Source organism: Hoplias malabaricus, chromosome X1 (assembly GCF_029633855.1).
Source record: "Hoplias malabaricus isolate fHopMal1 chromosome X1, fHopMal1.hap1, whole genome shotgun sequence".
Lineage (NCBI taxonomy): Eukaryota > Metazoa > Chordata > Actinopteri > Characiformes > Erythrinidae > Hoplias > Hoplias malabaricus.
In genome coordinates, this window is record NC_089818.1 from 3,116,465 (window position 1) to 3,130,077 (window position 13,613).

The window sequence follows — 13,613 nt, forward strand, 5'->3', positions numbered from 1 at the left end:
GGCAGTTACAAAAGAAACACAATGCTGTCCAATAGAAACCCGGCTGGAACGACGTTGACCAATCGCAGGGCAGCACCACCTGCATTTAAAAGCGGCACTCGCGCGGTATGGAAGAGACACGCGTGCACCATGCTGCCGCGCGCGACGGAGACTTAGAACGGAGCTCGTGCGTTGTTGAGGCTGGAGCAGCGGACCATGCTGCTGCTGCTGCTGCTGCTGCTGCTGCACGCGGGGTACCTGGCGCACGTGCGCGCGAGCAATTACAACAATTATAACAACAGCGGCAGCAGTAACACGGCGTCGGCTCTGGACGTGGACGCGCTGCTGCTGCAGGTGAACGGCTCGAGCCCTTACGCGCTGGACGAGAGCGCGCTCGCGGACTGGCGATCTCTGGCGCGCGGCAGGAAGCGCGAGGGCGCCGAGTCGCCGCACGCGGCTGCCGTGAAGGCGCTGCTCGTGGCGGCGTACAGTGTCATTATCGTGATCTCGCTCTTCGGCAACACGCTCGTGTGCCACGTGGTGATGAAGAACAAGCGCATGCACTCCGCCACGAGCCTTTTCATCGTGAACCTCGCGATCGCGGACATCCTCATCACCCTCCTCAACACCCCCTTCACTCTGGTACAGAGAGAGAGAAAGAGAGAGAGTTGTGTATGATTTGATTAGAGAAGAAGAGATTGAAAAAGAGAAAAGGTGGAGTTTGGGGAAAAAATGACAGCCGTTCCTTTTCTCCCATGAGTAGAAAGGGAAAGAGAGAGAGAGAGAGGTTGTGTCTGGGAGAGTTTGAGAGTGACCTTATTGTTTTTTTCAATTATGATAAAATACTGTCACAATGTATAAAGAAATGCTAACTATATTTACAGAAATTTGGGACACTGCAAAATGTAAATAAACACAAAATGCAATGATGTGCGAATCATTTAAACCTTATATTTAAAGGCAAATATCACTACTGTAAAACACAAAGCACTTTTTATAAAAATTTAATTTTTGTTTGTTTCTGTTTTCTTCTGTGTCTGTAAATGGGTTAAAAAAAACTCTCGGTCTGGTATGCTAGGCTTTCTCGCTCTCTCTCTCTGTCTCTCTGTTTTTCCGTCTCTGTCTCTCTCTCTCTCTCTACTGATGGGAGAAAAGGAGGAGCTGTCATTTTTTGTTTTCTTTTTTTTGACAACAAATAGAACTCCAAACATTCAAAAGCACAAACTGAGTTGAGAATATTGCTCTATTCCTGCTCCATAGATGGGAAATAATGATTAATTTTGCTCTCAGGTCACTTAAGGTGGAAATGTCTCCAAATTCGGGAGACGGCTAACTCCATTACCAACAGTGCTATAAAATGAAACAACTCGAGTTACAAATGGGATTCTGTGTGATAAAAATCTAGACAAGTTACACTTCAGCCGCCTACAAACAGCAGTCATTTTTCTCCTCAAACATACCATTCCACCTTAAAAGATCAGAGAGAGATCCTGAACATAAACAACCCAGAGAAAATTGCATTTCCTCACAGTCGTAGATATCCCTTTAATTGAAAACAGTACAAAGACAACATTTCATTTGTTAAAATTGAGAAAGTTTATTGTTCTTTGAAAAATATGTGCACACTTTGAAATAGATGCCAGCAACACATTCCAAAAAAACTTGGGACAGGGGTATGTTTACCACTGTGTTGCATCACCTCTATTTTTAACAACGCGCTGTAAGCATTTGGGAACTGAGGAGATCAGTCGCTGTAAGTTTCAAAGTGAAATGTGGTCTCGTTTTTGTTTATTATAAGATTTCAACTCACCAGCTTGCGGTCTTCATTATAGTGTTTCTCATTTCATAATGCTCCATTTGTTTTCTCTGGGTGACAGGTCTGGACTAGTTTTACTTGGGAGCCATGCAGAATGTGTGGATTGCTCTTGTCTTAGCCTTCCTAGAAAAAGCAAAAACTGTATATATCATTGCATATCTGCATTAACGGTTCCTTCACAGATGAGCCATGATCTTAGATGAGGAAATGCTTCTTCATCTAGTTCTTTACTATTTTAGGTTTTTATTCTTTCATTTTTCCCCACTGTTTTTCACAGAATCTTACCCTGTCTTAGATTCATTTCACTGACCTGTTTCCAATTAACCTTTTTTTTGGGCAGCATTACCACTCCTACTTGAATGTCTTTCATTTCACAAGAATGAATGACAGCAGTTCAGTGTCAGTTAAACCACACACAGTTTCTCCCACCAGTCTTGACTTCAGTATCATGTCTAAAAATTCAGCTGGACAATTGTGGCGCTGACCACTGCAGAAATCTCAGGGGCTCCAAGACACAGCCTTTTCCTCTGTTGCTGCAGACGATCCACTGGCTGTTTTAATTGTGTATTCCCCAGCCTTGAGAGCATTTAACACACCAGTAGTGGCATGTGAGGAATGATTACAGCTGGTTAGAGGAATGAAAATGGAAATGATGTATATGACATGCTTTTTAAACAGAAAAGTAAAATGATATCTGATCTGTTCAGGCTGGGGACACGTTTCAATGACAAGAGTATGCAGATTTCAGCAAAAGGATGTCCAGATTCAGTCCAGATGGAAAACACATGTTAATGCCAGTTGGAAACACCCTTAGAATACTCCTCAGATTCATTCTCTCTGAAAGGAGACAGCAGAACAGCTCACGTTTTTAAAAAAAAACTGTTTTCCACATGCTCTGTGCAATTACACATTCTCACCAAAGACTCTCTAAATCCCCAAATCCCTAAAACATGCCTGTCGCTTTAAGGCTGCTGCTTTAATGAGTGAGTTTTATAGAGAGAGCAAGAGAGGGGAGAGAAAGAGAGAGAGTGTGGGGGTGTATGTGTTTGAGAGAGTGTAGGAGTGAGCGTGGGTTCGGGTTTATTTTAGAAATTAAGCGTGTGTGTGTTTTTGTGTGTGAATGAGAGAGAGATAGAGAGAGAGAGGGTATCTGTGCTGTGCTGCCAGGGATTATTTGGTATTTTATTGGGATTCTTTTAAACCTTATTTACTCTATTAATCATTGGAGTCTAATTAGTTAATTACATGATCACTGATAAAATCAATACTGACAGCTCTGCTGGACACTGATTGTGGGTTATTAACCGGCAGTAACCCTAATATGGCTTAGATATAACTCTACACGTTCACCATCATTACGGCCACACAGATCTAATAATATATGATTACATATGACAGATAAAACTGCACTGTATTCAACTGATTCATCAGCCTGTCACAAAATGTGGAAACAAGCAGAGATTTGAGTGCAGTTGATGAATCAGCTGCTGTGCATGAAATCAAGCCCTGCCTACCATGGCCTCATTTGCATATACTTTACATATAACTCCCTTATTCACACATATTTTTCTGTAGTAAGAAGAATGCATGCAGGTGCTTGTGAGCCAATGAGTGTGATTGTGGCATGTGATTGTGTTTGTAAAATAATAGATTTGAACAGTGTATTAATGCAGTGGATTTTATGCTTTAACTGCGCTAGCTGTTTTTATCCGTAATTTTTGGGCAGTGTCAGTTTATAAAATAAAATCAGTGTGATGTGTATTTACATGGAACATGGATAAGACACAACAACTGTTCATTTTTTGTTAAAAAACCTGCGACATTTTAAGTAAAAAAAATATCAAACATCCATAACAAAACAATTTAAATGAATAATTTGAAGAGAAGATGTCCATATACATTTTGAGCCACTGCACATTATCTGATGAAGATAAAGTATGTGTTGGTATGTGTTTGTGTGTCAGGTGCGCTTCGTGAACAGTACGTGGGTGTTTGGACGAGGAATGTGCCACATCAGCCGTTTTGTTCAGTACTGCTCGCTTCACGTGTCCACGCTCACACTGACAGCCATCGCCCTGGATCGACGGCAGGTAACTGACTCACATCTGCCATCATGCACATGTACACCTCTTTCTTCCAATAGCAGGGTTTAAAATGTCCATAAACATGATATACACACAGTCAGTTTTAGTTAGGGCCTGTGTATAAATGTGAGTGATTAATTTCTATGTAGTGCAACCTGAGGTGGCCGTGGATTAACTGGATTTTGTTTCTTTTATCTTTATTTAGATTTAGATTTATTAGATGTTAAATCATTGATTGATTTTAGACTAATTTATTTCTTTGCTCGTAGATGTGTTTATAATTATTCTTATTATGTGATATGGACGGACATGACCGGACATTTCTAAGGTTTCCCATACTCAAATTTAAGTATCAGGACTGAACTAAAACAAAAGGGATGTCTTAGCTCTGTACTCCAGCAGAGGGCGCTGTAAACCTATGCTAAACAGCCAGCATATATGTGCAATCAATTGCCTATCAATGTAAAGTCATTGATTATTGGGGACATGAATACTTATTGATTATATATTTTATGATATATATGTTGATTTTCAACTTAAAGGATCCGGTGGTTGTTTTTTTTCTCCAGTAATTCTTATCATACATGCTGGATATACCTGAGACCATGTTTTACCTATGGCTGCTCCCATTTCAGGGACCTGCTCTATGGAGCATAATCTGATTCACTGAGGTTCGAAAAAGCAGTTTGAATCTTCATCTCATGTTATTTATATTTTACGTAAAAAATGTGAAAATAATAAATAGTTTATTAATTAATTCACTCATTAATTTTCTGTAAGCATATCATTTTGTTCAGGGTTACGGTGGATCCAGAGCCTACGCATGTTCACTTTCATAAATACGTTGTGACAAATGTTGATCTTAAAAAAAATGTAATGATTGATTGCTCTTTGAAAAACATGTAGTAGTATTACAGATGCAGCTAGGGTGTATGTCTGAGAATGATACCGACTCATAGAGAGCATGGGGTAAGGGTGAGTTCACTGTGCACCGGGCATTTTTGAGATTTGAGGTTATTGTTCTGTTTTTTTTTTTGTTTGTTTGTTTTTTTTTAATCGTGTTAAATATGAGCCTGCTGCTTGAAAGCTATTAGCACTTTAGCCTCATGTGGTTCATTGGGCTGCAAATATTTGAAAAAGGCTTCATTTGCTCTTCAAACAGCTCACTGTTTGGGTGGATGGTGTAACAATGTTCTGTTTTTTTTTTGTAGAGAAGCAAGAGGGGGCAGTAGATATTATGATTGTGTGATGTCATGTGGTTGCATAAACCCTTAATAATACCCTTTTTCACTCAAATCACAGACTCACTGCTGCTAAATCTGCTTCTGAAAGAGTACCACTGCAGACTACGCTAAAGGTTCAATAGTATTTAGACATTTCTTATTATTATTAATAGTGGATTCAGCTACTTCAGTGGGAACATTATGAAAAATTTTTATTTATATGCCACTTTTCAAGAAACCAACGCACTACCAAAGATAGTACAGAGAACACCAAAAATCAAATACACAGAAGTTTAGAAAGCACAAACAGCTCAGTTAGCAGTTAGCCACTGAGCAGCACCAAACCACAGAGTTACAATGGGCTCACTAAATGTACAGTCAGTGTAAGCACTAGCAGCTCTAGCAGGGTGCCACGGGTCAGTGGCAATTAGGACGTGCTCCATTTGTCAACAGCAGCTAGCAGCACTGATAGCAGGCTGCTAGTCACCAGCAACAACAACAGGCCCTCTCAGTCAACAGTCTCAATTGACAGAAGCAATAAAAACAAGCAGACAGCCCCTGAAAATGAGGCTTATTGAGGAAAATAGGCTCCCCTAGTCAGCAGGCCCATCTTTTAGCATCAGTAATAGCAAGGAGTTAGCCACCAATTAGTTAAAGAAATAATAGGATCCCCCTGGTCAGAAATTAGAGCAGTTAGCCCCACAGGAAACACATTCCCATCACACTTGGATATTATCACATAGTTAAAAATTAATCAAAACATGAGAAAGGCACGGGGAGAAGCAGTTAAACAGAGGTATGTCAGCATGGAGGTATTTCACCTGGAAATCACATCAGACAGACAGGACAGTATGTGGATCACATTTTCAGTGCATTAGCACATTAATTTGGGGGATTTGGAATATCTACCAACCCACAAACTGTGAAACAAGACCACCCAGTAAGTTTTTTATGGACTGCCTGAGTCACAGTTACAGGGATTGCCCCCTGCCCCCTGTCTGAGACTTTCCTAACCCAGGGCCAGTTTATGAATAAGAGACTTTAAAAGGTGTATTAAAAAACACAATGCCATGTGCAAGTGTGGTAAAGCCTCCTAACTTTGAACAGTGGAGTAATGAATGCCATCCAGTACTTTTGAGATGAGTGATGAGTACAGACTAATACCTTTGAGATGAGTTGGAGTGGTGTTTACTCCAGTACCTGTCCTCAATTATGTTTGTGGCTGAATTATGTGTACAGAGATGTTCAGACATCTAATCTAAAGCCTTCGAAAATATTAACAGTCTTACTGCAACGAAACACCTGATTAATACCTTTAATTAATAAATATAAAAATTATAAGGCATCTTTAACTGCTGTTTTGATTGAAAAAAAAAATATGGGAAAATGATGATCACTGACTTCTGTTGTGTATTATCTGTTATGTCTTTGTGTGTGTGTGTGTGTGTGTGTGTGTGTGTGTGTGTGTGTAGGTGATCCTCCACCCTCTGAAGCCACGGATGTGTACCAGTCAGGGGGCTGTGTGCATCATTTTCATTTGGCTGATGGCCACCTGCTTTTCACTGCCTCATGCCATCTTCCAGAAGCTCTTCACTTTTGTGTACAGGTGAGTCCTGACACCTGACTCTGACTCTGACTCTCACAACCCCCCCCCCTCCTCTCTCTCTCTCTCGCTCTGTGTGTGTGTGTGTGGCAACATGATGTCCATCTCAGGATGTATGCAACAGTAGGATATTTCAAAATCATATCAAGAAAATGAAAAATGACAATGCAGATACATGAATTTACTCAGACAACGTAGGTAGGCACGGATGTGTACGTTCTCCAAATTCTGCATGAGAAATCACGAATAACATCCAAGAATTACTTGATTAAAAATGCACAGCCATCCTGCTGTTCTGGGATTGGAGCTATAAGCAGCCAAACGTCTGTTGTGTTATTCATGTGAGAAAAACATGGTTCATTTTATAAATGCCTCTATTTATGTTATACTTCACCAGTTTGAGGTCTTTTATATTAATGTTTTATCTGCCTTTCTCACATTTCTTGCTTTCAGTGAATCATGGAGGAATTCACTTTTTATTTTTAATTTCTTTTTTTACATTTTTCAAAGTCCTGTAAAAGCTTTATTTCCTTTGGCGTCTGAATAATACAATGTGTGGGATCTGATTGCTCATCTGGTTCTCCATAAAATAACTATAATTCTTACATTCCTGAAAAACTTCAGAATTAAAATCAGGTCTGTAACTATATCGGTTACTGAAAGCATTCTAGCTTTTCCTTTACCATCTCTGAAAAATAGGTGATGTTGTGTGAGTATGTTGTCACGTGTGATTAGCTGCTGTTTTACCTTTATGTAAACTCTTATGTAGACTCTGACAACACTCAAAATCATCATAAAACACTACAGCAAGGAGACATTATTTTGTGTTGGTGTTTAAGTAGTAGTTGTTAGTAAAGGACTTCACTGTGGTGGGTGTGTGTAGCCTGTGTGTGTTGTTGTGTGTGTTATTTGTTGCTGAGTTGTGATTAAAGCAGAGTTAGTAAAATATGAATCTGAAGTCTTTAACTTACAAAAGGCACACAGAGCTTAAGGTCCGGAGATATCAAATGATATCAAACTCATATTTTTAAGTCCTGTCACGCCCACGCCCTCGTCCCGTCTAGTCTGTTTTCTCCACACATGGCTTTGTTTTGTTTATGTTCATGCCCCGCCTTTGTTCCGCCTCCTCGTCTTTACCCTTGTTATCCGTTTCAGGTGTTTCTTGCTTGTTGTGTTATTTAAGTCCCCTTCCCTCACTTCCTGTTGTCGTTCATTGTTCCTTGTTTCGTTTGCGTTGTTCAAGCCGTGTTGTTCTTCGTATGGTTTGTAATGTTCTTCGTACGTTTGCAGCCCATGTTATCCTCGTGTTGTTTCCAGTGCTCTCGTTCTTTGTCTTGTTCTTTCCTCGCTTCGTGTTTGCCCTTAAGTTCGTTTGTGTTTGTTTAGTAAGGTTTGTTTCGTGTCGTTCTCGTGCTCGTTTCATGCCCGTTTCATGCTCGCTTCATGCCCCAGTCGTGTTGTGTTTGTTTTGTTAAGTTCTTGTTAATAAAGTCTGTGTTATTAGCGTTTGCGTCGGCCCTCTGTCAGTCCTCCCCCCGCCCTTAACAAGTCCATTCATCCCTGAGCTGTTCTGACTGCCAACTTTTCTTTTCTTAAACAGAGGATTGTTGAAGATGCCATTTTAGTTTTGGATGTGATGTTAGTCTACCTTTGTCAGTGTGCTAAGAAGCTTTTGACAAGCACACATCGACAAACTAATTTCTGCTGAGTGATATCATGGTTGTTAAGGAAAGTGGTTTACAATTACTGTGATTCGATCCCAAGAAAGAAGAGAAAATCTGTCATAAATTGCATTCATATCCAGACCTGGACTAGCATTATAATTATAAAGTGTCCCTGAGCTTTGGAAAAAGTGATGATGTTGATAATGATGATGAAAAGCCCAGTTCCAAATGGTGCATTAGACCTGTGGTCTTTCTCCATATCCACACTTTACTTTGAGGAGGAACAGCAGTTTTGCTGACTTTGTTTGATTATGAATACTTGTTTTGTGCTCATACATTTAACCCTCAGGAGTTGCTGATCACGCCAGTGTGATCAAACCTTGTGACCGGTTCAAAACAAGACACATGAAGACTAAGTCATGCTGAGCATTGCCATAATTTTTACTCAGAATTACATGCTTTGAGCTCTATGTTCGTTTTTGTTTTACTAGGATACAAAGTCGTTTTTTGTCTTATAAAGAAACAAGATAAAATTAGAGACTTTTACAAGCTGAATACAGTAAGGTGAAGGAGGGGTTAACTGACTCAGAAAGAGAAAGAGACAGAGACAGAGAAAGCAAGCAAAGGAAAGACAGGGCAGAAAAGATTATACAACACGTGTATGTGTATGTGCAGTGGGCTTTGGGCTATGCTCAAAGTCAAACAGAGGTGAAGAAATGTGAAGTCAAATTTGAATTAAAATATAATAGTACCACAGTGACAGCACCACAGCAATGCCACACTGGTGTCTCATCATGCTCAATCTTTGGCAAAATAAACCCAGATTGAAAAGGGGTTTTATTATGAATTAGCACTTTTTTGTTTTTCCATTAGAGTGAGGTGGACTGGAACAGGACTATTACTGAGGGAGCTCCAGGTTCAGACAATTACAGAGCACTGTTCTCTCCTCAGTTATTACAGACCAACCAAAAATATGCCCTGCAGATTCTCACAGGAGTTAAATTGTAGAGCTCATTCTGGATGCTACTCGGGTAAATCTAATTCATAACTAACAGGGCTTCCATCTCACCTATCAGTCTCAATCAATCAATCTCTCTCTCTGTTTTTCTCTCTGCCTCATCTATTTCTTTCCCTGTTTCTGTTGCTTTTCATTTGCATTTCCCCCTTTTCCCTCAATCTTTTTCTCTTCAATTCCCAATCTCTCTTACTTTCTCTATCTTTCTGCCTCCACTTACTCATCTCTTTCTCACTCTTGCTTTGTTTCCCCTCACTCTCTCTTCCCTTCTCTGTTCTCCTCATTTGTCTCTTTCTCTCTCTCTGACACAGTAAGGATATTGTACGTTCCTTGTGTGTGCCCAACTTCCCCGAGCCTTCCGAGTTGTACCGGCAGTACCTGGACTTGGTGACTTTCGCCCTGCTGTACGTCCTGCCGCTGCTCATCATCACTGCAGCGTACTGGGCGGTGGCGCGGCGTCTGTGGAGGAGAAACGCCATCGGGGATGTGACGAGCGAGCAGTACTTTCTGCAGAGAAGGAAGAGGAAGAGGACCATCAAGATGCTGGTGCTGGTGGTGGCTGTCTTCGCAGTTTGCTGGTTCCCGCTGAACTGTTACGTGGTTCTGCTCTCCAGTCAGGCCATCCACTCCAACAACGCTATCTACTTCACTTTTCACTGGCTTGCCATGAGCTCCACCTGCTACAACCCCTTCATCTACTGCTGGCTCAACCAGGGCTTCAGGGCCGAGCTCACTTACCTACTGAGCATGTGCAGAAACCGGCATGGCCGAGGGCGGGGAGGCAGTTGCCGAGGTGACAACCTAGACCCATCTGCACCCCCTAGAGACAGGGCTCACAGAGCAGCCTGGCCCGAAAGCCAAGCCTCCTCCCAGCCGTCCAATCCCAAAGAAAGCCATGCTCTCCGCTCCACCTCTCTTGGCCAGTCAGGAAAAACCGACATCCTTTCGGTGGAGCCCATAGTGGCGGTCAGCTGACCCTGTTTTGCCAAATTCATTTGCAATGACCTTGTAAAGTTTGGTTTATACTTGTGTGGACGAGAAGGGTTCTGAAATGAAGGATAGTCACTGGGAGTTTGTGCGCCCCTTTGTTGCTGGGAAAGCTGCAATCTACATTTTGGAGCATTACTGTGAGGATTTGATGGCATTCAGCCACACAAACCTTGGTGGGGTCAGGTACTGACGTTAGATGATTAATTCTGGATCATAAACACAACTCCAACTCTGTTCAAAGATACTGGATGGTGCACCATCATTAACACGGTTCCAGTGCTCCACAGCTCAATGAATGACGAGGCCACCTATGTATTTTGGACATAGTATACACATCAGCCTTGTTGCTCTCTCTGTCACTTTTTGAAGACTGAAAGATATTCGCGATGGTATTCTGGTAGAGCACAGTGTCTTTTGTGTGTGCGTTATTGAAATGGTGAAAACCCACTCTAGCAAAATGCTGTGAATGCACTTGATTTCAGAACTAACATAATAAGAAGTAGTATGTGAACACAGGGTACATTCAATGCAGACTACATTTGTTTAATGAAATGGATATTATTTATTCTAAGAGTAATGATAAATTTCTCCTGCACAAAATCTCTACTCAAAATAGTTCTGAAGGCAGTGCTGCCTTGGTGAAATGTAATTGGTTACTAGCCAACAGGCAGGGATGAACGTGATTGGTTAGCAGGCACTGGGTGGAGATTTCCAAATAAAGCAGAGCATTATTGTATATCATTCTGCAGCTTCTTCAGAGGAAGAAATCATAGCCCAAGTGTGCAAAAGGTACTTCTTTAGTCCCTTTAGTGCCTTCAGAGCAATTTTGAGTAGTGACTTTGCACAAGAGCTGATCATTTAGCTGCAATGCAGAGGTGGCCAGAGTCAAAGGAAGCACCTTGGGATGCTATGGAAGAGTTGTATGTCCCTTTTATTTGTTTCATGTTTTCACTGTTCTGAGTTTCACCATTGCCAAGTTCCCAACATGTTGGACTTAAACTTGAATAAGATTCAAGAATCTTGCTTTAACAGTTTGGTTAAAATTGTCAGATTGAATGTACAGTCATCGAAGAAAAACCTATTACACACAGCATAACTCTATACAAGAAAGCTCCACCTGTTAATACTGTGAATGTACCCTACAGACACTTTGTTATTACCCAGACTTTGTACATCATAGAGAGACAGAAAGTGTCATTTTACATCTTTATCCAGCAGTGCCTCTGAGGTCCTGCTTCTTATTTTTGATCCAGTTTCCTGAGTTAGTCATGCAGGGTTAAAAGCTTTCGCTTTTTAAAATCAACGCTTTATTTTACATAATTCTGACAAGGCGTTCTGACTGTGAAAAACTTCCTCACGAGTTGTTGCATGACAAATTCTGCAGTGGTTATTCACTGACTTTAAAGTTTTCATTTTCCTTTTGAATTCTGGCCTTGAAATGTTTTATGGTTTAAAAAAAGAATATTCTTTTACATTCTCTGGAGCTCTTCTTTTATCTCCATTGTTTTGTTTTATCCTATCAAGGACCATCTCTGGCAATGAAAACCTCCATCAGGAGCTTGGTGATTTATTTATATGTGTATTTAATTTCTGGTCTGTTAGATAGGTATGAAGAAATTAAAAGAGTTACAGAAAACGGACAAGACACTGACCACCCACAACCCACCCCTTTTTGGATGTAGAAACCTGTCTTTGTAATTTGAGTACAAATTGTCCATTCATTCATTCATTCATTCAACCACCCATCCATCCACTGAGAAAAATCTATAGTAATATCACAGGGATTTCTACAATAATCTATAATGATTAAGATTACAGTGCATATATATATTTACTGCAGGATACTACTGTTATAGATCACATTAATCACTTTTTGAATGTTCAAAGCTGAGAGTTCAATATTTACAGTAATTCACAGCATCAGGAAAAAGTCCTACACTTTTTGAGAAAAAGAAAGAAGAGAAATGAGAAATTGCTTAAAAACTCCCTACAAACAAGTGCCTTTTAATGGCTAGTAAATCTGTAGTCTCTCAGTTTAAGGCTGAGATTTGGGTGCCTACTGTCCAGAAATAAATATAAGACAAATATACAGATATATGACAGTCTACGTCATGACATGGAAGGATTTAACCAATGATATCACAATCTCTTTTGTATTTACATTAACATTTATGGTATTTAGCAGAGACTCTTGTCCAATTACATATCCTCTTACAGCGTTACATCCATCACAGTGGGAGACTTTTCCAAGGACTCGTATTGGTATAGTGTGGTGTTCCTGCCCAAGCTGGGAATTGAACCCTAACCTGCTGTGTGGAAGGTACTACATCTTTTCTCCTCAGCAAACCTGGTCTCTACCTAAAATCATTAGGCTTTAATTAGTTTTGCCTTTATTTTTTTGCACTGATTTGTTTGATTAAGTCAGTATTACTTTGTGTACCTCATTACTTTGTGACCATAAGGGGTTATTGGTCTGTTTAATGTTGCAGTGGGATGAGTACACACAATAAATAAAAGTATTTCATGCTCATGCGGCTGACATTATCCACACTGTAAATAAATATTTGTCTAAAAATTAAGAAGTATTTTCCAGAACATTATGGACACGTGTTAAATGGTTTGTATCGCTCAGCCTTGTTGCTAAATGTATTGTTCATTGTGCTACTGAAGTGCTGAAATAAGTCTGTGATTTTTTGCTGTATACAGTAGACTCCCACTTGTGTTCAAAGTAGGAATGCCGTACCTGCAAATGCAGATTTGAAAATGTTAAATTAAAAAATCCAGAAACAAATTATTCATTCACTTTAAACTGTACACCATTCTGAAGAACGTAATTAAATCTCATTCTGGCCTGCTCTGGATATGAATCATCTCTTTGTTCACACTGTACACGTAACATGCCATTTGTCTCATAGTAGCCATCTCAGAGTTCAAACCAGCTGCCAAGTTTTAATAAGTTCATATTTAGAACTCACTTTGAGTTCTAGAAAAATATCAGCTTTGACGTAGTGTCCTGCTGTTGTTGGGAGTTGCTGATGGCGTCACATCAGTCTCAAAACTAAAGGGTGAAAAAGCTACACTAAACCATGCAAAACAGGCATAAGGAACACTGTTATATTTACGAACAACAGGTTTTTGCGAAGCGAGGGTGGAGATGTTTCTCCGTTTAGTTTGGGTTAGTGTAGTTTTTAATTTTGACATAGATTTGACACCACAGTTGCCTGTTATAGCTGGAAATA

The 13,613-nt window shown here is 40.3% G+C and overlaps 1 protein-coding gene across 1 annotated transcript; it reads left to right on the forward strand.

Annotated features, from left to right (window-relative positions):
• The first annotated feature begins 160 nt into the window (after nt 1-160).
• Nucleotides 161-13,311, forward strand: LOC136675770 (G-protein coupled receptor 83-like). The gene is made up of 4 exons (XM_066652518.1): nt 161-621; nt 3,760-3,885; nt 6,575-6,708; nt 9,696-13,311. The coding sequence occupies exons 1-4, from the start codon at nt 196-198 to the stop codon at nt 10,357-10,359; spliced, it is 1,350 nt and encodes a 449-aa protein (XP_066508615.1). The 5' UTR covers nt 161-195; the 3' UTR covers nt 10,360-13,311.
• Nucleotides 13,312-13,613: the final 302 nt, after the last annotated feature.

What these genes read in the sequence shown, in the direction of transcription:
- LOC136675770 (XM_066652518.1), top strand. Translation starts at nt 196, where the DNA reads ATGCTGCTGCTGCTGCTGCTGCTGCTGCTGCACGCGGGGTACCTGGCG. An exon ending in TCAACACCCCCTTCACTCTG is followed by an intron (nt 622 to 3,759) that starts GTACAGAGAGAG and finishes TTTGTGTGTCAG; the next exon opens with GTGCGCTTCGTGAACAGTAC. An exon ending in TCGCCCTGGATCGACGGCAG is followed by an intron (nt 3,886 to 6,574) that starts GTAACTGACTCA and finishes GTGTGTGTGTAG; the next exon opens with GTGATCCTCCACCCTCTGAA.